The sequence below is a fragment of the Equus caballus genome, chromosome 1, assembly GCF_041296265.1.
Source record: "Equus caballus isolate H_3958 breed thoroughbred chromosome 1, TB-T2T, whole genome shotgun sequence".
Classification (NCBI taxonomy): Eukaryota; Metazoa; Chordata; class Mammalia; order Perissodactyla; family Equidae; genus Equus; species Equus caballus.
This window is the reverse complement of record NC_091684.1, coordinates 185,702,080-185,730,031: the sequence shown is the minus strand read 5'-3', so window position 1 is coordinate 185,730,031 and position 27,952 is coordinate 185,702,080. Positions and strand designations below refer to the sequence as shown.

The following is a 27,952-nucleotide window of genomic DNA, read 5'->3' as shown; positions in this document are numbered from 1 at the left end:
GGAATTGTGTGGAATCTATAGATTTAGTTGGGAAGAACTGACATCTTGATAATATTGACTCTTCCTATCCATGAACATGGACTCTCTCTCCATTTATTTAGATTTTTTATTTCTTTCATCAGAGTTTTATAGTTTTCCTCATCTAGATCTAGTACACATTTTGTTAGATTTATATCTGTGGTGTTTTGTTTGTTTGTTCTTTTTTGGTGCTAATGTAACCTTCCTATAGACACCTATCAGTTCCAGGAGTTTTTTTCCCCCATGCATTGTTTACATTGTCGAGGTCATAGACTTTGTAAACAATCTTACATCCTGTTTTTTTCTCTCAATTATGTTATAAGCATTTTTCAACGTCATTTTAAATTCTTTTAAAACACTTTTAATGGCAGCAAAATATTTTCTTGAGCTATGATCCATTTGTAACTTCACGCATATTCCTTATTAAAAATACAGAAGAATACAAGGGAAAAAAATGAAATGTGCTAGTAATTCCACCCTAAGTAACCAAAATAATTTCCACCAGAAATACCCACTGTTCGCATTCTATTGTTTTCCTTCTACTGTTTCCTTTCTGCCAGTGGTTCTCCTTTCTTGGGAAATAGCCTTCTTTGAATATCTGATGAAAGCTCTGGGTTTCTCCCAGGAAGTTAAGACATGCACTAAACTTTGCATAGTTTCAGAGTTCTAGGGCCCTCTATGGCCCATCCCAGAAATGCCCCACAAGAGGCTGGCACATTTATCCACCAGCTTCAGTTGCCATTATTTCCACCACACTTCCAGGTTAGGCTTGCAAACAATGAGCAGGCTTTCCTCACTTTAGAGAAGGCCTGAGGCTTCAGAGATGCCCGAGACAGGGAAGCAGAGAAACACATGGAGCACTGAAGGTGGGAAACTGTTGGTGAGTCAGAACTGTCGAGGCAGAGGGAATGAAAGGAGTACCCAAAGTGTCTGCTGCAGGCATCACACTGTATATTTTGTATCCTGTCTCTTACATAATACTACATTGTAAATGTTTCCCATTAAATATTCTTCAAAATAGGGATTTGAATGGCTGCACAATATTCCACAATATTGGATGCAATGCAATTTATTGTTGAACACAAAAGTTACTGTGAAATAATTCTGCATCTCTAATTATGTCACTAGGATAAATTCCCTCAAATAGAATTACATTTTTTTTTTGTTCTCCATATATTCCCAAATTGCCTTCCAGAAAGTGTGAATGTTTATCCTTCCACCAGCAGAATGAGTAGCTAACTTCTAATGTACCTCATCATTCCTTCCTACAATAAATACCGAGTAATTGTGATGTACCAAGTACATTATGTATTATAGTTTTAATTGAAATGTTTCACTAATTTGATAGAAAATGTGGTGTCTGATTTGCATTTTAAAATTAAGATTATTTTTTCAAGTTTATTGACTAGAAAATTTTCACGACCTGTGTTGTTAGTACATTTTTCTATTGGTGTTAGTATTTTCTTACTATTTGAAGTTTATGGTGGATGTTTTTTGTTGTTAGCGAAATCTAAATTTTTTTTTCTTTTAAGGAAGATTAGCCCTGAGCTAACTGCTGCCAATCCTCCCCTTTTTGCTGAGGAAGACTGGCCCTGAGCTAACATCCGTGCCCATCTTCCTCTACTTTCTATGTGGGACGCCTACCACAGCATGGCTTGCCAAGCGGTGCCATGTCCGCACCCAGGATCCGAACCAGCGAACCCCGGGCCGCCGAGAAGCGGAACGTGCTCACTTAACCGCTGCGCCACCGGGCAAGCCCCTTAAAATTTTTATGTAGTGAAATATATAGATTTTTTCCTTCATGATTTTAGCTATTGTTTATAAAATGCTTCACTATTCGGAGAATGTTTCCCCACTAATTTGTGGTGCTAATTTTATCATATATTAAATCACATATAGATCATATATATATATATGCTAAAGTCTGTTTCTGGGCAATTAAAAGTTTCAAAAAACTTTTGACTCAAATTATTTTAAACCTATACATTACTTTAGAAAAGAATTGACTTTCCAGTACGCAGGACTCCCATTCAGGAGCAGGGTGTCTCTCAGTCATGTTTTTGTAGTTTCTTTCATATAGGTCAATATTTCCAGTTAGAACTATTCTTAGGGAGTTTATATTTTTTTCTTGCTACTGCGACTGTAACACACACTCTCTCTATATATTTATTCTATTTTTGAAACAGTTATTCTTGATACAGTGGAACGGTACTTTTCAGAATTTTGAATCTAGCTACCCTACTGATGATGGTGGGGAGGGGGGAACTTGACAAAAATGAGTTGATTTCATCTAATGTCCTGACAAAGATGTGTCTTGGGGTCAGTTGTTGGTTCTATTCCAGTGACTGACACCTGTTAGTTGTGTGATCCAGGCCAAATGACTGAGCTGTTTTTTCACTTGCAGTAGGAGACCATTACCATTTCTATGATCGTTTATCCAAAAGCCTTAAGCCAGATTCATTTGGAATTTAATATATTTTGGATTTAGGGATGTAATACAGTAATATATTACACAACTCTCCCACTGGAGTATAAGAGCAGCACCCTGTAATTAAACACATTAACATTTCCGCAGCGATAAAGAGATAGAAACACCAAGTATAAATGGCTTCATAATTCAGGCCAGATTTTGAGGCTAAATAAGTTTTGTGAGCTTCCTGAATTTTGGAACTGTGGCGAGATTAGAGGACTGAATTTAAACCTTTAAACAGTGTAGAGGATATTGTATGTAAGACAGGGCCTGCCCCAATACAGGCTAATACTTTATTAGCTGATACTCTTTTTTAGGTGAACAATCTAAACAGCAAATTGTAATTCTCATCTGATAACTCTTAATTCACTTCCTTTTTTATTGTATTAGCTAGGTTTTCCAGAATGTAGAGTAAATGGAGATAAGTCATCTTGGGATCATTCCTGATTTCAATAGAAGTGCTTACCGCTATTCACCATTATGATGTTTGCTGTTTTTTCTTGTATTTTGTAAATGCGGTAGACGGTTGGAACATATTTCACCTCAGCACTTCTAACTCTTTGAGATCCTGAAGATCCTGAGTGTAGTAATTTGGTTGTGGCACAAATCTGAATCTTGGATCGGGTGCTAGTGAGGGAGCTGGGTACCCGGTTTGTGGTTCACTTACAACCTAAACAGTACAAAGCTGCTTCTTCATGAAGATGGTGTTCCGAGAGAAGGAAAGCCAGGTGTCTATCCAGATAGTTTCATGTTCATGAACATCTCGACACATCCCTCTGAATGTCAATGTTCAACTTTAGGCTTAAATTTCTTAATAGTTTATCAAAATGCCCTTTGGGTGAAGACATTTAAAGTTTTAAGGTATTTTTCTTAGCCTTTGTGTAAGATTTTAGCATTAACTGCTATCTATCCCCGACTGTTTGTGTTTAAAAATCCCCCCAAAACAGAGTATTTAATATTCACATACTTAAACTGTTTGCTACTTCTTCCAGTTCTTTTAAGCATAAAATAGCCAATCTATTTACTTAAAACTGTTTTATACTTAATCTTTAACTCATCTAGATTTTACATTATAAAGTAAAAACTTGCTTTTCTAACAAAGAGAATTTTCATTTTCTATCACTAGGAGGTATTTTCTTACAGAAAAACCAAGTTATTCGCTAGTTATTCGCCTCATCCATGATTCCAGAAGGGTGAAGTCAGTCAAGGCTCTAAGGGTACAGAAGTTCAGTCTGTTCAGGGGAGCAGCCCTTGTACAGTCTCCACTTTCAGAAGGATGGCAGCACCTTTACAGAGCCTAGTGGATTTCGACGGGCAATCCCAGAGCAGCAGACTCTGACCTGGAAGAACCCCGCCTCCCTTTCAGGACGCTTTACAACTCATGACTCAGCTCTGAAGAGGATGTGGTCGGTGAAGTTTCCTGCTTCTCGTGGTCACAGGTTCAAACGGCCTCCCCCTTTGTGGACCTAGTGGCTGCAGAAACAGGGGCAACTGACTCTGGGGATTGGTATTAGACCAGCAGCCGTGCTCACTAGCATGAGGCAACAGCACCAGTCTCACCCAGCGCAAATGGGAAAGTGAAATGTATCAGCCTTAGACAGTCTAAGATTTCTGGATCATCTGTAACAATTAGTGGTTCAGGTCACCAGGGAATCACTCTGGGAATTTTAAGAACTTAATTCTGTACATTAAAAAAAAAAAAAGAGATTATTCTGAATATACAGTTTGCTCTTTTTCCCTTAACACTGTTTATGATTGTATCTCTACTTAACTACAGACCAATTCCTTAATGTCTGCTTTAAACATTTACTCTAAAGGAAGCACAGAAAATATGCATATTCTACAACTTTTCTAGCCCTATTGTTTCTCAAAGGTAACCACCATTTCTGCTCTTAAAAACATTGGTTGTTATTGAGTGCAGATTAAATGTACATCTCAAAATTACTTATGAGCCATGCTATTTTTTTTTAAACTTTTTGAGATTTTGATAGTTTGCAACCTTGTGAAATTTCAGTTGTACATTACTGTTTGTCAGTCGTGTTGTAGGTGCACCACTTCACTCTTTGTGCCCTCCCCCCGGCCCCCCTTTCCCATGGCAACCACTAATCTGTTCTCTTTGTCCACATGTTTAACTTCCACATGAGTGGAGTCATACAAATTGTCTTTTTCTATCTGGCTTATTTTACTTAACATAATACCCTCAAGGTCCATCCATGTTGTTGTGAATGGAATGATTTTATCCTTTTTTATGGCTGAGTAGTATTTCATTGTATATATACCATATCTTCTTTATCCAATCATCAGTTGATGGGCACTTAGGTTGCTTCCATGTCTTGGCTATTGTAAATAATGCTGCAATGAACATAGGGGCGCATGGGACTTTTGGAATTGCTTATTTCAAGCTCTTTGGATAGATACCCAGTAGTGGGATGGTTGGGTCATATGCTATTTCATTTTTAATTTTTTGAGAAATCTCCATACTGTTTTCCATAGTGGCAGCACCAGTTTGCATTCCCACCAGCAGTGTCTGAGGGTTCCTTTTTCTCCACAACCTCTCCAACATTTGTTACTTTTTGTTTTGGTTATTTTTGCCAATAATGCTAATTTTTTACTGTAGTTAAAATCTCCAATGGAAGTCGGAGTCGAGGTTCAGGAATATCTCATTTGAATGAATGAAGAATTATAAAAAAAAAGGCCTTGCCTCACACGCCAACTTACAGCCAGAGCCAAGTTTTGAAACCAGATTTTTAGTTTGCTATTTATTAATTATGACATGTAACTATAGTTTAAATCTCTGGCTATTGCGTTGCTTAAACCAAAGAAACCTGGATCTCTGTCAACAATAAAGCTTGCTACAAGGTGAAGATGGTGAATATTTAACAGTCTGCACGTACTAAAGGCTTAACACTTAAAACTGGAGGTAAAGAAGACAGGATGCGATTATTTTCCAAAAGCACTGTTTTTATTTATAGAGTCCTAACGACTTCAGTGGCAGCAGGAGTGGGAGAGGTTCCTTTTTCAATCCAGGGGCCTCCAAAATGTTGGTCTGTTGTTACCAAACACACAGGCCAGTGGCATCATGGATTTGGTAAACTAACTACAATGTTTAGTCTCTCTCTGCTAGAGCAACAAGGTGAGCGTCAATCTCTGCTTCTGTGAGAATCCTGGAAGGCAAAGGGAAAAACCCCCACAACTATTTACTTTTTGAAAACTCTTTATTTTGCAAGATTCGAAACACACACAAAAGCAGAATAGATAGCAATAAACTCCTGTGTATATTTATCACCCAACTTCAACAATTATCAATTTATAGCTAATTTTTTCAAAATCTATATACCCACCACTCATCCCTTCAGATTATTTTGAAGGAATTCCTAGACATCATATCAACTTCACCTATACACAAAAATGTTTCCTTCTGACATCAGATCCCGAATTAAGTCTTTTGAACACTATTTTAGTTGCAGCTATGATAGAAAACATTTAAATTATATACAATGTATTCTATTTTAGCTCTTATGTCAAAATGCTTTTATACCTAGTATAACTCAAATCTGAGAGGGAAGAAGGCAGTCCATGTTGGACATATGATATTTTCTAAATGATGTTTGCCCCAAAGAAATAAATTGCTTGGCAACCTTTAATGTGACCTATTACTGCTGGACTTCTAAAAAGCGAAATTTGTCAGTGACACTTTTTAGTGCAAACTGAGGCAATGTAAGCAGTTTGTATAGTTGTTGAATGCTTATGTTATATATTCTAGTTATTATTTAAGTATATTTACTATCACAGAACTCATAAATGACACAAGGGCTTTTTGAAGACATAAAAAGATACAAGATCTTTGGTTTCTTATTTATTTAACTAATAGATGAAAATAAAAAATTTAAAGGTTATAGGAGAGTCTCAGAATAGAAAAGAAAACAAGAACTAATTGTAGGTCTTTAGAGAGATTTATAAATTGCTCCTGCTGGAATTTTACTGCTTTGGAAAAAAAAAAAACCACCTTTTCCTACTGGAAAAAAAAAAAAAAACAACCAGTGGAATCTATCTAGTAGATTCAATTTTTTTTTTTTTAACTCCATGAATTTTTGCTAAACTTTTTATTTTTCTATCACTTACCTGCAGGCAACAAAAAGAACAAATTAGAAAAAAGAGCATACTAATAAAAAACTGTTCAAGGCCTGGTTAAGCTTAGTTTACCACCTTTTTTTCCATCCCTAACCATGGGATGACCGTGTGTCCTGTAATTGTGACCTAAGGGTAGACACGCATGACAGTTAACATGTTTTCCAGCAGTTCCTTGCATCTGTGGATTAGCTGAAGTATTTTTCACTATTTACAAGAGCATCCAGGTTCATGGTAAGTAAACCACCTCATAGGGTTGCTGGGAGGATTAAGTGGCTGATAAATGTTAAGCACCCAGTGCAGATTTGACTCACGGAAGCCATAAGGTTGATCTGTGGGAGTTAGTTACTGAGTAAGAACAGACAAGCATCCAGCATCTGCAATTCAATTAGCTGTATTCAAAATTTGGGTTTTCCAAAGATCTCTAGATAGGGTCTGATGTATATCAGTACTTCATATTGCTCTTCAAAGCTCCCATTAAAAAACCATGAAATAATCAAAGCTCCACCCGAAAAACTTGAAAACTACCACTTTGGGAGTTGAATTTCTATCGGCCTGAAGCCAAAAAAAGAAAACACTTACGCTTACTTTACTCCTTACATAAAGGAGGTTATTTTATATCACCTCTGGTATTAGATATAAAATCATTCTGAAATGAGAAGAAAAGCAGTTATGCCTGTCTTAGACATCCAATAAGTTTTAAAACCGATCTCTCAGGTGCTGAACAAAAAAACTGTAATTGTAGTTCAAAAAAAAGTTTTTTCCCCAAGTTATAGGACAAATGGTCCCACACACCTCCACCTTTTTAGGCTGGAATTCATCACTTGGCAAACTTCTTTAAGAACCTGGCCAATGATATAACTCACCTGAATTTAGGATTTTCAACTGTAACTACTCCAACTTCTATTTCTGAAGGTTTGAAATCAATTGATAGAACAGTAGACAGGCATGTAATCGCAGTCTGAAAAAAGTATCAACATTAAAATATAGTTTTTTTCAGATTCCAAGATTTTCTCATTCCAAGCTTATACAAACATGAGTCAACCACAAGCTGTTTCTGCTCCAGGTTTCAGTGATGCAGTTCTATAGCCACACGTTACTAACAGACTATTTAATATGTGACCTGCCAAGACAAACTTGTTTATACCAAGTTGAGCCATAAATTAAAAGGGTCCATCGAACAAAACAGGATGGTTTACAGAAAACAGTCTGTCTGTTTGATGACCATTACATGCTAGGCACTATGCTTAGCACTTAGGGTTAGATGGGGAGAGGATAAAGATAAATGATACAGTCTTCAATGAATTGACAGTAATGATAATTTAAGAATGTTCTAAGTGGGTTTGTATCTGATGTGATTACTTATGTAATTATGAACTGCAATTTTAAAAAAAACCTTTATGAAACATTTAAACAGGGTATAGTACCTCCCAGATAAGACCTAGCTTTGTATCTCCTGGTAATATAAATAATACTGCCAATCAAACATCAAAGTATTAGATGGTAATTTTTCCTTTATCATTTATCAGAATCACGTTAGTCTTTAGAATGGTTGTATCCCAGACTCTCATTTCCAAAATCTACTAAAACTTTTGTTTTTAACTTATTGGCAGTAAGTAAGAGGCTTCTCTGGTCTAAGCATACTAAATATTTGTATAAGAATTTTTGCTTGTCCTGTCAATTTAAAACTTCCAAACCATAATGAATAATCCCAAGAACCCTGAATAAAGCTAGCTCTACTTTTGCATCCCAGATAATTTCTTTGCCAAGTCATCCTGTGAGTTTATCCTTTTAGTAGGAAGATGTTTGCTTCCCTGAGAATTTGGTGTGTGGCCATTTCTCCTTTAGGACCATAAGAGCAACACTACTGACTCAACTTTTTCACTTTTGCTACCAGGAAGCTTAAGCCTCTTTGAGTCACAACCATGCAGGTCTTTGGGCCTGGCTTGATTCCTATTCTTAGTTATGTTTTCCCATTTTATATGTGGTTTGTTGAAAGCAATTTCAAATACATTATGAAGTGAGACAGGGAATTAGGTGAAGAAAAGCCTCATGGTTTCCATGTCAGCTGAATGACACCAATTTTACCATTAAGCTGACAAACTTGGATCTCATGATATAACCCGGGAATAGCCTGTGTAGCTTGTCAATTACGCAATGATCCTCTCTATTCTATACAGCATAAAAAAAAGTCAGCTCCTTTTGGCTAACTTACTTCCACTGTTTGTTCAAATGTCCAATCAAATTTCTTCTTCACTTTTTTTTCAAGGAAGCTGGTTGACTCGGTTTGTTTAACTCCTGCTGCAGTGGCTTTAAACCCACAATAGTAACCTGCAGGATCACACTTGTACACCTGAGGGCCTTGTTCTTCATCTATACCAATTAAAATCATACCTAAAAAGAAAGACCCTCATTAAATATCTCATACCTTTATACAACAAAATTTCTTCTTCCTTGGTATTGTCACATAGCTGTTCTTAATTATTACTCTGGCCATTTATTTTAGGATATGTGTTTTGCTTTGAGAAAACTGATAAAATAAAGGTTACCCCCACAGATAATTAAGTAAAAAAGAAGTTTCTATTTCACAAAAGATTTTATCACAAATTTTTAAAAAGTTTGAATCTTCAGATGTAATTTACAAACAATTTTCAAATCCCTGCTATTACCCAAAGCATGTTCGTTTGAACGCTAATGTCTCAAGACATTAGCTGGTTAAATAAATTTGGAAAATGTACTTTTCATACAGCTCTTTTATTTAGAGAAGATAGTAACAATAGCATATTAAATGTTCTAAAATTCTCTGCTGTAGGTTGACCTACTTTAACTCAGTAGTTCTCTTCTTTTGGGGGGTGGGGGAGAGAGCAGCCCTGAGCTAACATCTGCTGCGAATCCTCCACTTTTTGCTGAGGAAGACTGGCCCTGAGCTCACATCCGTGCCCATCTTCCTCTACTTTCTATGTGGGACGCCTACCACACATGGCTTGCCAAGCGGTGCCATGTCCGTACCCGGGATCCAAAGTGGTGAACCCCGGGCCACCGGGAAGTGGAATGTGAGCACTTAACCACTGCGCCACCAGTCTGGCCCCAGTAGTTCTTAAATTTATTTGTCCAAGGAATACTTTTCCCTTTTTTAAATTTAAGAACTACCTATTAAGGTTCCAGGGAACTAAAAGTATACAGAATGCACGCACCTGGGGAATGCTGGTGCAAAGAGAAATACACTTAGGAGCTACCTGCCCACCTTTACACTGCCCATCTTTGTTACTACTGGTAGTCAGTATAAACCAAATTCTAAATTTTTACATAGAACTTTGCTATTACAAATCTAATCACGTTATTATAATGATATGCAATTAAAATAAGCACCACCACCAAATTTCTTTCTACTCAGCAGAGCAGGTAACAAAGTATTTAAAGAATGGTTTTAACTCTTGCTTTCTTATATTATAGATTTGAACTTCTTTTATATAATGGCCTATTAGAATATTCAGTATTAACCAATAAATGTGTGCACATTTATAGATGTTTTATAGAGTCTACTAATAAGGAATTTTCAACCTTATTTTATGGACAAACATTTGATAAGTGATCAGATATGTGCTTTATTCGAATATTACGTCACCCTGTAATTTTTTTTACATTTTATATTTGATATATACAAAGTATATATCAAATCAAATCAAAGTACAAGGGCAACACAAAAGAGATATCCACTTACTGCCCATGGAGAGACAAGAAACACTTTACTCCAGGGTCTTGCAAGATGAGCAGGGTCTAATAGGTATAAGGACATGAAGGGCAATCAAGGCAACAGGAACCACACGTGCAGAGGCACAGACACATCAAAGGTCGGGGTTCACCAGGGATGACAAAAAGACCCATGCACTACAGGGACTTCAGTGAGGGAGGAAAGAAAGCAGTACAAGAAAGAGGCTACTTAGGATTAAACTTAAGCGGCCCTGCACATGATATGAAGGAGTTCGGAATTTACACCACAGCCAATGAGGAATCAGTTTTTCCGAGAGCAACAATCACAATTGGATTTTAGAATGATAACTCATGCAGCAATATGGAAGACAGACTAGGAAAGAGTGAGAAGGGAGAGGACAGATAAATTAGGTGACAAAGGCAAGAGACAATGAAGAAGTAACAGAGGAGATGGACAAGGAACAGATATTCTGAGGTAAGGCATGCTGACTGATCAGATGACCAGGGAAGGTGGGGTCGGGGTAGGAAAGAGAAGTTGAGGATGAAAGTAGGAAAACAGAATGACTTCAAATTTGAAGTATCTGTGGATGTGGAGGGAGGGCTTGGGCTAAGGCTAATGTGGGAGTGATTGGCATACAGGTAGGAAATGAAGCCATGCAAGTGGGTGAGACCACACAGACAGAACAAAAGAGGGAGAGAAAGACCAAGGAGAGAAACCTGGTGAGCAACAACATTTAAGGGACCAGCAGAAGAGGATGCGCTAAGGAAAGTGAGGAGGAGAAGAGAGCACTACTAAAGAAATCAAGGGAGACTTTTTAAGTGAGAGGAGAAAATTAGGCTCAGATGCCAAAAAGGGAAACCATTACACTGACTGCCTTAATTCTCATGAATGAATGACACAACGTCAGAAATAAACGTGTATTGAGTTTTTCAGGCTAATTTATTTACATTAAATCTAAAATCAGTAAATTTTATCCCTTTCCCAAAAAATTTTACTTGTTAAAAAAATTTTTTTTATTCTAAAAATATGAATCACAGGAATATGTGTGCGAGCCTCATTCTGTAGGGTGGTCAAAAGAAACAGCTACATTGTTAAGATGCCTAGTTTAGACATTATCATCAAACCAGTAATCTAGAATTGTGGTAGAACTCCCATTACAAAAGCCTAATATTACAGTGACTTGGATCTTTCAAACAACACATCCTAAACAGAATTTTTTTTTCTTGTGAAGAAGACTGGCCCTGGGCTAACATCTGTTGCCAATCCTCCTCTTTTTGCTTGAGGAAGATTGTTCCTGAGCTAGTATCTATGCCAATCTTCCTCAATTCTGTATGTGGGACACCACCACAGCAGGGCTTGATGAGTGGTGTGTAGGTCCACGCCACGGATCTGAACCTGCAAACAAAGCGCCGAAGTGGAGCGCATGAACTTAACCACTGTGCCACTGGGCCAGCCCCTAAATAGAAATATTTTGATAAAAAGTCTAATAGCATCTAAAGCTTAAAGATAATACCTAAAATATTGTTGTGAAACCTATCCTTCATTGCTCATTTATTATAAAGACGTCCTCATCTTATATAATTTCCAAACCACATGTTCAGAACCCAAGTGTTACTGAAATAACTTTCCTTGAAAAACTACAATTCATCATTTGGGAGACATTTTAGCATACTTACAACAACCAAGAGGTCTCATTTCAGCATTTTGTGTGTAGACCTGAGAAATATCAGCAATTCTTTTACACAGCATGTCCACAGGAATCTCATAGCCATACTTGTACTTCCAATTAGCTGCCTCATAGCGTGCCCTCTGTACCTGGGATCTGCTGTCAGCTGAGACCATAGAAAACAAAGGTTTACTTCTTTAGAAGGAAAGAACGAACCTCAGAGCCAGAGAATTTTCCCAGTATATATCTCTCTCCATTATGACTAAAGGAAAGCAGAAGTGGTCCACTATGGCTTTGTTCCCCACCAATGAATATCAAATGACTCAGCAAAAGGACATGACAAAAAGGAAACCGTTAAGAGATGGAGTTTTATCTGCAGCACTGCCCTCTCATGATGAGCCCTTCATCAGCTGTCAAAATAGTTTCTACAGGTATCTAATAAACTCCTGAAAGAAAAAGTTTTAAGGAGAGAGAATGATGTTTCTCTTACCCTTTATTTTGTAGGCTTGAATGTTCCCTTGATTTCAGAAAATAGAAACCCAGAGTAATTTTTACAATTCTCACCTACTTATAAACCAGTGTCATTATTACCAGGTTTGAGATATACTGACTTACGTTCCCTTAAACTATTAACTGTATCTGAAATAAATCATCTGTGAGAGGGGCCTCAGCCCAGTCTCCCTGACAGGAGCACAGAGATCTATTACACTTATGATTTCAGGAATGCTCACAATACTCGGAAGACAGTGACACTAGTCCTGGAAGAGAGCAAATCTACTCATAGCGCCTGAAAACTAGGCACTAAAGGCAGCCTTCTAAAATAATATAACTAAAAAATAATTCGAAGAAAATAACAAATCTAAGTAGACACTGAGCCAATTACCTGTCATTCCTGTCATCACACAGCCAATGTTTTCGGTTATCTTGAATAAGTGAGTCACTGTGCTGGAATCCAATAATTTGTCCTAATGAAAAAAGTAAATTAAGATCACAAAAAAAAAATCACACATCTCTGTGTAGTGATAAAAAAATACTACAGAATTATAACAATAAATCATATAATGAATGTCTTCTGTTCATTTTGCAGTCAAAGCCAATTACAAACAGGGAAGGGGATCTGTTTTCTTGTTTTTTAGATGATATGTTTCCTGTGGGCAAGAATTATAGCTCACCAAAGTGTGTTTCAAGGTCCCTGAAGACAAAAGACCTGGAAATTCCATTGTGCTTATAATCGTACCACAAAATTAACATGTTAATTCTACCTACTCAGCTAAACTGTCCATCGCTGCTCAATAAATACTTCTTAAATGACAGACAGGAAAGCAGAGTCAAAGCCAGAATAATGTTAACGTATATAGGTAATAATATACCTTCCTACAAACTTGTGAAAAGTTCTTGATTATATTCTGTACCAAGTGGCTATCTGGGCAGTATTACTTACAGGTACTTTCTTCTGTGTGACAATTACTGCACAGTCTTTCCCTCTGACAGCTACTGATGTAAGGCCACCCTGGTTAATAGCCTTAAAAGCATATTCTGGAAAACAGAATAGTTTTTTTCTTAAAAGGTAGGATAAATTATCATAGATTCATACAGGAGAATAACAAGCAGTCATTACAAAGAATGAGACTGATCTATTTGAACTAACATGGAATGCCATTGAAGATGTGCAAAGTCAAAATAATAATAATGATAATAATAAGTCATGGCTAAACCAACTCCATTTTTTTCCATTTTAATTTTACTAAAACCATTTTCATCAGGCTCAAGTATCAAATTTCCAATAAAGATTTAATTTTTACATCAAATCTTTATCAATTGTGTGTTACCATTTTAAAAGTTTGTTTGTTTTGTGGCCATTATTTCTACCATGTCTGGTTTTCCTGGGTCAAACTAAGTCGCTATAAATTTTCTCAAGATTTACTATTTCTGTTAACTTTTGGTCAATAACTAATTTGACCATATACAGCTTTAACTTCTTTAATTTTGCTTTCTCCCCCCTCCCAACCAAGTTTAATTTTTCTGGATCATGTTTTTGCAATTTTCACATTATCTACAACATAGGACTCTTTAGTTTGTCTGTAATGAGCTTCAGCCTGTGCACTTCTAGCTGCTCTCAAACCATTGCCCAGGTTCAAACAGCTGGATCAAAGTGGCGGCAGAAAAACAAACTACTTTGGCACCACATAGTTTGGTTGATAGTGACTGCCTTTGGAGAGCAGAATCACAGATGAGATGACCTCTTTCCTTGTTATGTATTTCTGTAATATTTAAATTAAATATAAACACATTTTGTAATTAGGAAAATAGCAAAAGAAATTAATATATGTTCATTGTAGAAAATAGAGAAAATACAGAGAATAACATAAGAGAAAAAAATTACTCATAACTTCAATCATTATCGACATTTTGACACATGGATGCTTTCAAAATTCTGTCAAGTATTACTCTGAGCACTGGGTTTGAGGCCTGGTCTCATATGTTCAAAAGGCCACTAGTGACGAGGACCAGCTGAGGAAGATACTACCTATTACACCAAAGAATCTCCTTTCACAGGAGTTGTAATAAAAATTCTTTATCAAATATTTCTAAATGGCTAGATATTGAAGAGACAACAAAAGAGTAAAAAGTAAAAGGACTCTAGAAAAATCAGCTTTAAGGAAATGCTCAAATCTAGCTTAGATTTAACTGGCCAATTATAATAGATTATTTTTACAATCTCATTACATCACAAATAACTTCTAAAACTAACATTTCAAAATGCTTCTCAGTTCGGTTTTTAATATGGCCAATAAAGTTTCTACCAAATCAACCCTCCACAGATAAAAAAATTATAAACTATAGACAAAACAATAACTACCTGAAGACACCAGAAAGTGGCCCCAAATAGCTGTATTTTAGAATGGGAGTCAATGTTTGGAAGCAGACAATGGCATGGGGTGCGTTTCCCTTTTTCATGGCTTATAGCCTGAATGTGGGCCTCAGTCAGGGCTAAACATCAACAGAAAACTCAGTCCTTTCGGCCTGAAGAACTCGAGGATAGTCTGGGGATAAACACAGCTGCTGGAAAGTGAGCTAGAGAAAGGAGAAAGCCAGAGAGGGAGAGCTGCAACTTCTACATATAAATGTTGCCCAAAGCTCTGGCTGATTCCATAACCACACACGCACAAGATGGACTACAAGCAGCCAAGCTAAGGATAAAAGAATTAAAATGAGATTCGAGCTGCCACCCAAATTAACTGCCTGCCAGAACAAACCAACACTATCTGGAGGACTATGACAGAATCCAGTCTTCACAACCTAATATTCACAAATGTCCAGGATACAATCCAGCATTACCTACCTTACCAAAAAAGAAAACAAACCAAAACAAACTAAAAAAACCAAACCAAACCAAAAAGAGGAAAATGTGATCCATTTGCAAGAGACCAACCCTGAGATGACCCAGATGTATTAGCAGGCAAACTTATTAAAACTATGCTCAATGACACAATGGGAAATATTCTCAAAATGAAGTAAGATTGGAAATCTCTGCAGATAAAATACAAAAAAAACAAATAGAAAGTGCAGGATTGAAAAAACACAATACTTGAAATTAAGAAAAATTCATCAAATGGACTTAACTGCAGACTGGAGGTGATAAAGGAAAGAGTGAATAAGCAAATAAGTGAATATGTAAAAGAGTGAATATACAAATTATCTACTCTTAAGAAGAGAGAGACAACAGATTAAAAAAGACAATGAATCTGTGGGTCAACATCAAAAGGTATAATGCACATGTAACTGGAGTCCTATATGGAGAGGAAAGAGTGAAGCAAAGAAAAATCTGAAGAAATAATAGCTAAAAATGTTCCAAATACGGAAAAAGAAATAAAATTTCGCACTAAAGATCCAGTAAACTCCAAGCAGGATAAATACAAAGAAAACCACACCTAGGCTCATTACAGTCAATTTCCTGAAAACCAAAAGTAGGGAAAATTCGGAAAACAGAGAAAAAGAACAGATTACACATAAGAGAACAACGATTTGAATTTCACAGACTTTACCTGAAGATAGTGGAACATCCTTAAACTGTGGAAAGAAAACCATCAATTCAGAATTCTACATCCAACACAAACATCCTTCAAGAACGAAGGTCAAATAAAGACAATTTCAGAACTGCAACAAGAAATGCTAAAGTTCTTTGGGCTAACGAAAAATGATACTAAACAAAAACTCTGATCTTTAGAAATGAGGAACATCAAAAATGCTGAATATCTGGGTAAATAGTAAAGATTATTTTGTTCTCTTTAATTCTTTAAAAATACATAACAAAAATTATAACATCTGTGGTGTTTATAAAATATGTAGATATATTACTTATAAAAAGGAAAGGGAGTAAATGAACTTACAAGGTTTTGGGATTTGTACTTTTATGTGAAGTGGTAAATATTAACTCTAACAAGACTAGGAGAAGTTAAGCTTGTATATTACAATCCTTAGAGCAACCACTAAAAAAAATTTGCAAAGATATAGCCAAAAAGCTAATAGATTAAAATGAAATTCTAAAAACTATTCAAATAATCCAAAAGAAGGCAAGAAAGGAGGTATAGAGGAACGAACAAGCAAACAAACAAAACAGAGAGAAACAGAAATAATAAAACGGTAAACTTAAATCTAACCATGACAACAACTGCACTAAATGATAATCGACAAAATACCCCAATAAAAAGCAGAAATTGTCGGAATGGATAAAAAAGCAAGACTCAAATATTTGCTGTCTACCAGAGACACTTTAAGTGAACGAAAAAAAACTTGATCATATAAGTAGTAAGCATCAGAAAGTTGGAGGGACTATATCAATATCAGACAAAGTAGACTTCAAGACAAAAAGTATTACCAGAGATAAAGAGGGACATTTCAAAATGGTAGAAGAATTCATAAAAAGACATAACCATAAACATATATGCACCTTATAAGAGTACTTCAAAATACATGAAAGGTAAGTTGACAAAATTAAAGAGAAATGACCAATCCCACTCAGTTGAAGATTTAACACTGACACCCAGCAACTACTAGAAATAGATACACATGAAAAAAACAGACATATATGATATGAACCACACTATCAACCAACTTGATCTAGTTAATATTTGTAGAATACTATTGCCAGCAACTGAAAAATGCACACAGTATAATGGTATAATATAAATGCACATGGTACATCTGCCAAGACAGATCATATGCTAAGCCATAAAACAAGTCACAGTAAATTTTAAAGTACTGAAATCCCTAAATATTTGAAAATTTAAAAACATACTTCCAAATAATCTATGAGTCAAAGGAGTAACCATGAGAGAAATTTGAAAATATTTTAAACTGAATGGTAACAAAAATATATAAAAATTTGTAGGATGTAGCTAAAACTGTGTTCAGAAGGAATTTTATTGCCATGATGGAAAAACCCTAAGGTGGCCTCCCCTCTACAATCCCTGCCTCCGGTGTTCAGACTTTGTGCAACCCCTTCTCCTTGAGTGTAGGCAGGACCTGTGATTTGCTCCTAACAAACTGAATATGGTGAGGGTGATGGGATGTCACTCTCCTGATTACCTAACATTATATGAGACTTTGTCTTGCTAGTAGACTCACTCTAGAGATTCTTCTTGCTGGCTTGATAAATGGCTAGATGGTAAAGAACCACAGGTAACCCCTATGAACAGCCACCAAGTAGCTGGGGCCCTCAGCCCTACACTGCAAGGAAATGCATTCTGCCAACAACCTCAGTAAGCTGGGAAACAGATTCTTCTCCACTTGAGCCCCTGGATGAGAATGGAGCCTGGACAACACCATGATTACAGCATTGTGAGATCCTAAGCACACGACCCAGCTAAACTGTACCAAGACTGCTCTTGACCTATACAAACTATGAGATAATAAAAGTTAGTTTAAGCTGCTAAGTTTGTAGTAATTTTTACGCAGCACAGAAAACTAATATAATAGTCTTAATTGTTTATATCAGGAAAGGTCTAAAAATCAACAACTTCAGTTTCCACTTTAAGAAGCTAGAAAAGGGCAAAGTAAACCCTATTAAAAGAAAAGAAATAATGAAGATCAGAAATCAACGAGAGACAAAAAGAACATCAGCAAAGTCAAAAATTGATTCTGTGAACCAAAAACCCCAACAAAATTATAAACCCTTTAATATGCTGAAAAAAATGGCCCCATACTGATATCCATGTCCTAATCACTGGAATATCACTTTACATAGCCCCAAAAATGGTCTATGCAGATTTGATTATGCTAAAGATCTTGAGGGGGGATTATCCTGGAGGGCCCTACATAAGATCACATTTATCCTAAGAGCGAAGCAGAGGGAGATTTTACACACACACAGAGGAGAAGGCGCTGTGAAGAGGGAGCAGAGAGAGATCTGAAGATGCTGGTCTTGAAGATTAGAGTGACTGCAGCCACTAGCCAAGGAATGCTGGCAGCCTCTAGAAGCAGAAGACGCAAGGAACGCATTCTCCCCCAGAGCCTTCAGAGAGAGTGCCGCCCTGCCTTACACCTTGATTTCGGTCCAGTGATACTAATTTTGGACTTCTGGTCTCCAAAACTGTGAGAGTCTAAGTCTCACAGTTGTTTTACGACACCAAGTTTGTGGTAATTTGTTATGACAGCCACAGGAAACTAATACAAACTCCTAACTAATCAAGAAAAGAAGAGAATATGAATTACCAGTATCAGGAATAAAAGATATAAATAGATATTATAGAGGTAAGGAAATACTAGGAACAATCACTTCTATACAGATCATTCTAAATATCTGGGTCACTATCTTTGATCTTGCCTAATTTCAATACCACATTTTCAATTGTTTGTTGCCTGTTATTACCTGATTGCCCAGAACATGATTTTGGCCTAAAAAATATTCCATCTATGGCTACAGAGGGCAGTAAGTTTGCAATATTTACCAATTCTCCTCCCAACATTACAATTTTTGTTTATAGAGCTTGATCTTTTCCATACCCATGTCTTTGCTTCTTCATGTCCTGCCTGGATTGCCCTCTCACTCCACCCAGCCAAAGCCTGCCCTTCCCCCCTAAGCCTCTTGCATTTCCCATGGACACTTTCTCTCGTTGTCCCAAACAGGACTCTTCAACCCTTTCTCTGAATTCCCATAGCATTTCCTATTTCATCACTAATTTTAGAATTTTCAAGTGTGTATTCCACCCCACACCCACATCCAGATTGAATAGTCAAAGAAAGTAGGAATCAAGAAAATTTAAAATTACATTTGCAACCAGTAGATATTAAATGTTTGGCCGTGGGCCCAATACAGCTTACTCAAGTTGATTTAGAATGTTGGTTTTTCAGAAAGATTCTAATTAATTAAAAGTCAGATAAAATAAGATCAGGATTTAGTTTTTCTTAGGGAAAAAAAATTCTGGTAACACTTGACTCATTCCCACATAGCAACTGTCCTGCAGAGCAAAAAGCATCTAGTGCTGGCAAGTGTTTTGCAGTTTTCTACAGTTCCCACCACTCCTTGTCCTATCTCACCCAGTCTGTTTCAGTCATTTGCATTACTCACCTGGTCTGCCTAAATAATGCAGAAGACAAAAGCCACAAAAGATAGGTGTCACCACCCTCCAATAAAATTTTGTCCTACGAAATAAAAAATATTTTACATACAAAAAATGCTTCTCAACAGAGGATGCACCTGTGAATTGCCAGGCTTCATTGAAGGAGTCCTCCCCCTCTCTCCCTCTCTATACAGACTAGTGCTCTCCAGGAGAACCTTCTGTGATGACGGCAATGTTCGATATTTGCACTGTCCAATACAACAGCCATTAGCTACATGTGGCTACTGAGCACTTGAAATATGGCTAATGCAACTGAGGAGGTGAATTTTTAACTTAATTTAAAGTTCTTAGTTAAGAATTTATCGTTCCTACTATTATCTCCCACTTCTCTGAACCTCCCTTCTCAGTCTCCTTCACTGCTTCCTTCTCCTCAGCCAGCTCCTTAAATATGGGTATTTCCCAGGATTCTATCATTTCTTCGTATCCCTGGATGATTTCATCCTATATAATCACTACTAACTGTCATCTTCAGCTCTGAACTCATACTTGCAAATGCCTATTTCTCCCAAAGATATGTCTGAAAATAAACTCCTCTTCTCTACAAATCTGCTTCTTATCTTACAGTCCTTATCTCAAGTAATGGTATTACTAACCACTCAACTTTTCAAGCTACAAACCTGGGTACCATCCTTGACTCTTCAGCTCTTCTCTCTCATCAGAGAAATGTCCACTCTTATATCTAGGATTTGCTTTAAAACAGCAGAGAGGGGGAAAGTACATGGGAAAGGGGATAAAGAGAAAACAAGGTCGACAAAATGCTGACAACTCATGAAGCTGGGTGAAGGGTACGTGAGGGTCATCGTACTATTCTCCCTACTTTTGTTTCTTTGAAATTTCCCATAATAAAATTTTAAAAAATACAATAAACTCAAGAGTCTCCCCTTCTCCACCTTGTGTCTCCGTATCTTAGCTCACTCATTAGGGCTTATCTGGATCACTGAACGAACCTCTCCTAATCGATCTTCCTGCCACCAGTCCCTTTCTACCCTAATTCTAATTCCACACTCAACTCTCTTGCTATCTTAATAATCTTGTGGTTCTTAAAGACTTCCACCAGCTATGTCCAAAACCCAAGGGACAAAGTCCAATCCCTACCATGGCGCTCAAATCTCTTCAAAATCTTGCTACAATCTACTCTTCTAGTTGTCACTGTCTATGCTCCAGCCACACTGACTGACCTGTGCACTGACTCAAATTTCCTTATCTAGTCTCCATCTAGATGAATTCAACAGCTCTGAGGAATCTTTCCTGGCTCTCCCTGGCAGTGTCACTTCCAATAGTATCCTTCTTTGTACTGTTATTTTAGTACTCACCATAGTGCACCCTAATTTTCAATAAGATTTTGTATAAATGAATCCCCATTATAAACACTACCACCATAAAATATATATTTTGTAATAATTTCCAGAAAAATGCAAACTGCCAGAATAAAGAATCTAGAGACAACTTAGTAACCAAAGAATATCTTCTAAAGAAACACTAGTAGGGTAAAAAGTAATATCACAGTTTATAGCAGAGGTAAGCATGAAGGCCAATTAAGAAAAAACAGAATAGCTTATGGGGCAGCATTTACAAGGCATATTTATTTTTTAAAGTCAGAATTCAAAGGTCAGAAATAGTAATTAAACGCTTTTTTCCCATCACTAAAGATTTTGTTTTTTGGATATTTCAGAAACTTACAAAACTAGCAAACACTATTACATTAATCTCAATAATCTGTCCTTGAATGTCCAAGTTTACGCAGAAAAATCCTAACTGATAGCTCATTTCCCACATTTTAAACGGGAGGGGTCGGCCCGGTGGTGCAGAGGTTAAATTCACACGTCCCGCTTCTCCGCGGCCTGGGGTTCGCCGGTTCAGATCCCAGGTGCAGACATGGCATCACTCGGCACGCCATGCTGTGGTAGGCGTCCCACATATTAAAAAAAGAAGAGGAAGATGGGCACGGATGTTAGCTCGGGGCCAGGCTTCCTCAGCAAAAAGAGGAGGACTGGCAGTAGTTAGCTCAGGGCTAATCTTCCTCAAAAAAAAAAAGAGAGAGAGAAGTGGGAGAAATTATAATGGATTACACTCAACCCCAAACCCCTAATTTCTTAAATTGTAACTTTAATACATAGTAAAATACCTATATATAAGTATTAGGTTGAACCACATGAAACAACCATTTTTATCAGTAAAAAATGGTCGAACATCAACAGTTTCATATGGTTCAACTTAACAACAAACCATTAGGTTAGAATGTACTGCTTCCTTGATTACAAACAAAATGGTTAATGAACAGTTGTTTTGTATAGAGACCTCTTTTCCACAGTAATCTCTTATTCACTTTGTCTCTTTCCCTACAATTTCCCCCAATGCTTTCCCAACTTTTCTGGGACTCATTTGTATAATACTAGGGAAAAACAGGGGCTAAATATAAAAGGCACTGTGACAAAATGCTCAGGACAAGCACACAATGCCAGACAATGGCTCACATTATGATCTGCTTAGTGCGATGCTACCAACAGCAGAGCTGCACATCCCCTTTATGGACACTCACCAGCTTTGAAAAGCATCTACAGGTGAGTCTGAGGTTCTGCCAACTACAGGAATGTAACTCAAGATTTTTCCCACCCATAATTTTGTTTAAAAATGCTGTAGTGAGTTTTGGGAGATAAATACGATTTTTTTCCATATAAACATGGGATGGAAAAATAAAAACTAATTAAGAGATCTGTACATTCTATGAAGTCTGGTTATTAAAAAAACAAAAGATGCTCTACTGGGGTAAGGCAGGTATTCTGCAAGATATGTCTACATTCAATTTCAATGTTGTGCGACTAGAAACTTTTTGTTATTACGATTTTTAGAAACTGTTCGTTCTGTCTTTCCCTAACCTTGTAACCTAAACAGAACGTGTCTCATTTCATAGTGTTTCCTAATATTACTCTTTAACATGGTGATCTTCAACTGGGTGGTGTCATTAGAACTCTTGGCACTTGTGTAGTGGGAGGGGGAATATGAGGTTTGAAAACAAAGTGTTTAATCTCATTACTTATTTGTGCAGTTATAACATGTATTCATACAAATTCATATATGTATGTATATACACATTTAATTTCAAATCAGATTCAAGGAAGGCATGAGAAGTCTGGGTTGAGAAATGCTACTTTAAAACAAGAATTCTTTTTTAACAGCAAAAGAGGCAAACAGTAAGTACTTCTCCATCCATTTATTTTTGAAACTCCTGATTCCATTTTAATCAGCCACTTGTTTCTTCCTGACAGCATCCCTCACAGAAACATTCACTGAGCACTTACTATGTGACAGACACTGTTCTAAGTACTTTACATCTATCAACTCATTAAAACCTTAGGGCCATATAAGGCAGGTGGAATTATCATCTCTATTTTACATATGAAGAAAGCTCTCATCGTTAGTGTGGAGCAAAGACTCAACCCAGGAATCCTGGCTTCAATATAACGCCTCTTCTAGATGAGAAAACTGTCCTCTCCCGTTTGTCTCCACCAGTCCACTTCTTTCCTGTTTTTTATCTGCATGCTCCCTTCTTAGATGCAACCGGGCAATGCTCACATCCACCGGGCAGGAAAATTCAAGCAACTGCTCAGCAAAAGATCAGCAAGCAGAAGAGGGAGGCCTGAAAGGAATCAGGCTTATTCTGCCCTACCTGGGCCTTAGTTTGCCCACTGAAAATTTGGAGAAGTCCTGAGCTTAGTTTTCAAAGCTAGGTGTTCTGTATATAGCTCTACAATTTTTCTTAAAACACACGCACACACCCCCCTTGAATACACACGTTAAGAAAAATTTTTCAATAGTTATCAAAGGGTACAAACGATAATCAAAAATCTTTCTCCCAACTCCCTGGGAGCAAACACTGTCAACAGTGTGCTCTAATTACGGCCAGTATTATAACTAAGTTTATACCTCTAATGTTTGACTTATCAACGTTGGACGACATTTATCTTTTGAGCCCCAATTATGGAAGATGAGGAGCAGACACACCTTTCCATTAATCTTTCCTTCCCTTGTCATCTCCCCATTTTTGTTATATTATTTTTCCACTGTCAAGATTAACAATTTGTAGCACAACCAGAATGACCTACAACTAGAATATACAACTGTGTACTGGGGGGCTTTGGGGAGAAGAAGAAAAAATAATAAGAATAAATCTAAAAAATTTAAAAAAGATTAACAATTCTTACTCTATTATTCTTATACGCTTTGTCTTAGGTGGATTCTAAAGTTTATAAACTAATAAATGGTACTTACAGTATTATGACAATATACATATATTTCACTATAGAACCAAGCATGGATGGACCATAAAAAGGGAAATATTCCATGTCTACAGAACTACTAATCTAACAGACTAAACAAATGAGCCAAAGAATCAAACAGGCAACTAATAATATTTACGGAGCACTCAATACTGTACTAAGCACTCCACATACATCACCGTATTTAATCCTCAAAACAACCACATAAGAAGGGAATTATCTGCCCAACTTTGCAAGCAGAAACTAAGGCTAAAGTTACATCACTTGCTCAGGTCGGCCAGTATGGAGCAGAGCAGGGATCTGAATCTAGGTGTAGCTCCAGGGCCTGAACTCTTCACTATACTGCTTGCTCATTACTAACTACTCTTTCACTTTCATTTTCCTACCAACGTCTAATTAGTGCCCTGAATAGCAGAAGGAGTGCGTCGTTGAACAAGGCAGAGTTTAAAGTCATTCTGTCTAGATATTAAACTTGTTTTGAACAAGTTATGTTCTATTCCAAAGCTTTTTAAACTATTGAAATGACACTATATACAGCCTTTCTATTCACCAAATCTGAGAATTAAAGACTATGCTTTATGGCTGGATTTCACAAAATAGTATACAAAAGCAAAGGGGAGGTCTAAGTGACTTTTGCTGTTCACATATTAAAAACCATGAAATAGAACATTCAACGCAGCAGTCCGATATAGAAAAATTCTTTAAAACTCAGCAGTGAAACTTTAAAAATGAAACGTCCTTGAGGATACAGTTATCATCTCTCTGTTCTATCTTTGATCATATTTTTCAATTGGGGCTGAGTTAAAGGGTTAATGAATTACCCAACATGATGTTATTTCTTGCTACATTATATACAGTAAGTAGCCACATAGTGAACTGGTTTCATTCCAAGTTATCTTTAAGTATTTGTAAAATTTACACGTGAAGAGAACCTCAATTTACAGGCCAACTCTCTCATTATTTCCAAGTACAGGTGATATTACTGTCCTTGCCAAGGCACTGAGGTGCTAAACTCACTAAAAAATGAAACCGTCACAGACCAAATGTAAATCAGGTTCTCCTGAAACTAAGTTCTCTACAGCAAGAGGTTAAGGGTCTGGGCTATAATCATAACTTAGACCCTGAAACCATTTCGACCCAACAAAATATACTGTGATAAGGAAGAACCGATAACTAGCTTAGGGTTTATTTCCATTAAAGCTGTTCTTCAGTAAACAGTTCACCATTCCTCATCTCCTATTCAGGACCAGCTTTTAAACTACAGGAGCATTCAAACAGATGTAGGCTAAAAGGGAGAGGTAGTTTCAAGAGCAGCTCTAGAACTGACAGCCACTCATTCTATCTACCAGTTTTCCAAAGACGTCCTAAACTCTGTAGATCCTTGTAATTTGGCACTTTTTCTTCTTATCCGTTTAGGTATCTGTCACTCCCTTTAAGCTGTGAGCTTCAGTATACAGAGGGTGTGACATCTTTGCATCCCCTAGGACCAGCGCAGTGTCTGGCACATAGTAGGCTCGGAATGCCTGTGTGGAACTAACCACAGGACAAGGAAGTCCATGCTGCAAACAAAGAAAAACGGAGAGGGGACGTTTTAATTGGGAGGTTAAGGAACCAATTACCCTTTAGAGAAGTACAGACGTTGAGCTCACTCAGGCCCAAACGTAACCAGTGTAGAGGCGTCAGGAAGCCGGAGTCCCTTCCCTAACTCCTTATTGTGTCCAGGCGGTGCGGCCGCTCGCACCGCAAAGGCCGAGCCTTCAGCCTGCAGTCCCCGATCCCCCTCCAGACAGGGGTGGGAACACCACGGGGCTCAACGCGGCCTCGGCCCTTCTCCCGGCCCAGCTCCGGCCACGCTTCAGCCCCAGACTAATCTCCGGCCGCGCCTGCCTGCTCCAGGCCGTACCGTGACAGAGCAATCCGAGCGGCTCAAAGGCGGGCCCGGTTCACTCACCTACTTGGTAAAGCCGACCCTCGGGTGAAAAAATGGTAATGTGGCGGTCAAACCCAGCGCTGGAACCTCGGGACATCGTGCACCCACTACTTTAAGCAGTTTCTGGTCCCCGCAGCTCCCACACCAGGCGTACAGACCCCTCCGGAAGTTGCGGCGACTGCTTCCGGGTCACCGGCCGGCTTCATCCGCTCTTGCGCGCCGGACTCACGACTCCAGCGTCAGTTCCCCCGCAGAGAGCTCCGAGGCCCCGCCCCTGGTGGGGGGAGGGGAGAGCGGACGGAAGGTCTTCGGTGTGCGCTTGCGCCAGCTTCCCGTCTGAGCGACTTAGATAACAGGTGAAACTCGGCTTGTGGCGGTTCAGAGCTTTCATCTGGATGGAGAATGAGCTGACTGTAGCAAGAACGGAAAAGCTTTCTGGGGGCCCGGAGTAGCGATTTGCCCATGAGTGTACCCTCAACAGGTCGTGTATTTAACAAGTCTCGTTAGTTTTGTCACCTTTATATCCAGCCTGTCTGGATGCTGGCGTTCTTCCTAACCTCCTCTTTACCCACCCACTTTCCTTCCTGCCTCGGGGAGAGATGGGTTGTAGTTGTTAATTTTAGGTACAGGACGGAGCGGGTTCTGGTAGCCACCGGAAAGAGCAGAATTTTCTTCTGGCCAAGCAAGAGTAGCCCTGAGAGTTTTGTCTTAAAAGTGGAACTGAGGTTGAAATATAGGCGTAATGGAGGGATCATGAGGTTAAGTAGCAGTCATGGATAATGAACAAGAACAGACGGGACGGGGCTCACAGCAGGCTGCTGTTGGATGGACCAGTGAGAGTTAACTCCAAGCCGGCCAGGTGGCTCCGGGAGAACAGCAGGTGGCTTTTTAAATTGTAAAATTGTACCTATTTTGACTTTACCTCAAGGCACACTCCTGTTTAATGAATATAAAATGCAAAACATCATGTTCGGCTAGTGTTGCCACCTTCCCCCAAAGATAGTTTGTGCACCAGGAAGGCCAGATATACCAAGGGTTCTGGCACTTTAATGCCTGCTGTAACTAATAATGAAGTAGAGCTTGTTACCTCTTTACCTCTAGTTTTCTCCTAAACTCACTTTCCATTAAAAAAAAAAAAATTCGTAAGAACCTCTTAAGGAGTTTCTTAAGGAAGGTCCAATTTCTCAAGAATGTTTTTTTTAAAACTAAAGTTCTATCTTGTTAACCTGAACAAGAAAATCCAAAACTGAAACATGATTAAGAAAGTATTTTGTGCAAAACGGCATCTCTGGCACACAGGGTACTTTCCAGCTCTAATTCCCAAGTGTAGTGTAAAAGTTGTCCCTTGATTCTAGTTCGAGTCCTTACCCTCAGAACCAGCTCCTCCTGACCTTTTGAATACTTTTTTTTCCCCAGACACTGAGCAAGCCTCGTGTACTGGAATTCCTACAGTTTGCCTGAATAGCCATAGATAGAGTTTCTCTGTAAGGCTGCTAGGAAGGCAAACTCATTTAGTCCCACAGCCTCAACAGCCCCATCTGTGCTGATATTTCCCAAACCGAGGCCTCTAGCTGGACCCTCTTCCAATGCGGAGTCTTCCCTAATTGCCAATGGGATATTTTTCACAAAACCCAAGGTGTTTAAAACAGAATTCCTCATCTCTTCTCTCCCAAGCCAATTCCTGCCCTTTATGCCACACTGTCCAAGTTCTCAGAGACAAAACCTTTCTCAAAACTTCCTAATCTGTCCCCATATAATCCTGATCCTTCTTATTCTCTTTTTACTGTTATATAATTCATAATTTTATTCACTGTTTATTGTCTCCCCTTCCCCAGTCTAAACTCCATGAGGGCAAGCAGCTTTGTTTTTGTTCACTAGAATAGCTCAGTAAATATTAGTTGAATGCTTGAATCCTGTATAGCATAGGGGTTAGGAGTGCATCCCTTTGTATTTAAACCTGAATTTAAATCCCATTTGTGAGAGTTACTAGATATGTGACTTAATGCAACCTCCATAAATCTGGATTCCCTCACATGTTAAATCTGGGTAAGATCCACTTAATGGAGGCTGTTATGAGGATTAAATGAGAGAAGGCAAGTGAGGTGCTGAACAAAGTACTTAACACATAA

The 27,952-nt window shown here is 38.0% G+C and overlaps 1 protein-coding gene across 2 annotated transcripts; it reads right to left on the bottom strand.

Moving 5' to 3' along the window:
• Window positions 1-5,431: 5,431 nt before the first annotated feature.
• On the bottom strand, window positions 5,432-26,318 carry PSMA6 (proteasome 20S subunit alpha 6). Of its 2 annotated transcripts, none has more exons than XM_001491270.5 (7): window positions 25,845-26,318; window positions 13,436-13,530; window positions 12,878-12,959; window positions 12,005-12,160; window positions 8,832-9,010; window positions 7,483-7,577; window positions 5,432-5,652 (listed from the first exon to the last, which is right to left on the bottom strand). In XM_001491270.5, exons 1-7 carry the CDS (start codon window positions 25,918-25,920, stop codon window positions 5,595-5,597), a joined length of 741 nt encoding a protein of 246 aa, XP_001491320.1. In that variant the 5' UTR covers window positions 25,921-26,318; the 3' UTR covers window positions 5,432-5,594. The 2 variants fall into 2 exon arrangements, with proteins under 2 accessions (XP_001491320.1, XP_070098213.1); XM_070242112.1 differs by lacking the exon at window positions 25,845-26,318 and adding an exon at window positions 19,565-25,666.
• Window positions 26,319-27,952: the final 1,634 nt, after the last annotated feature.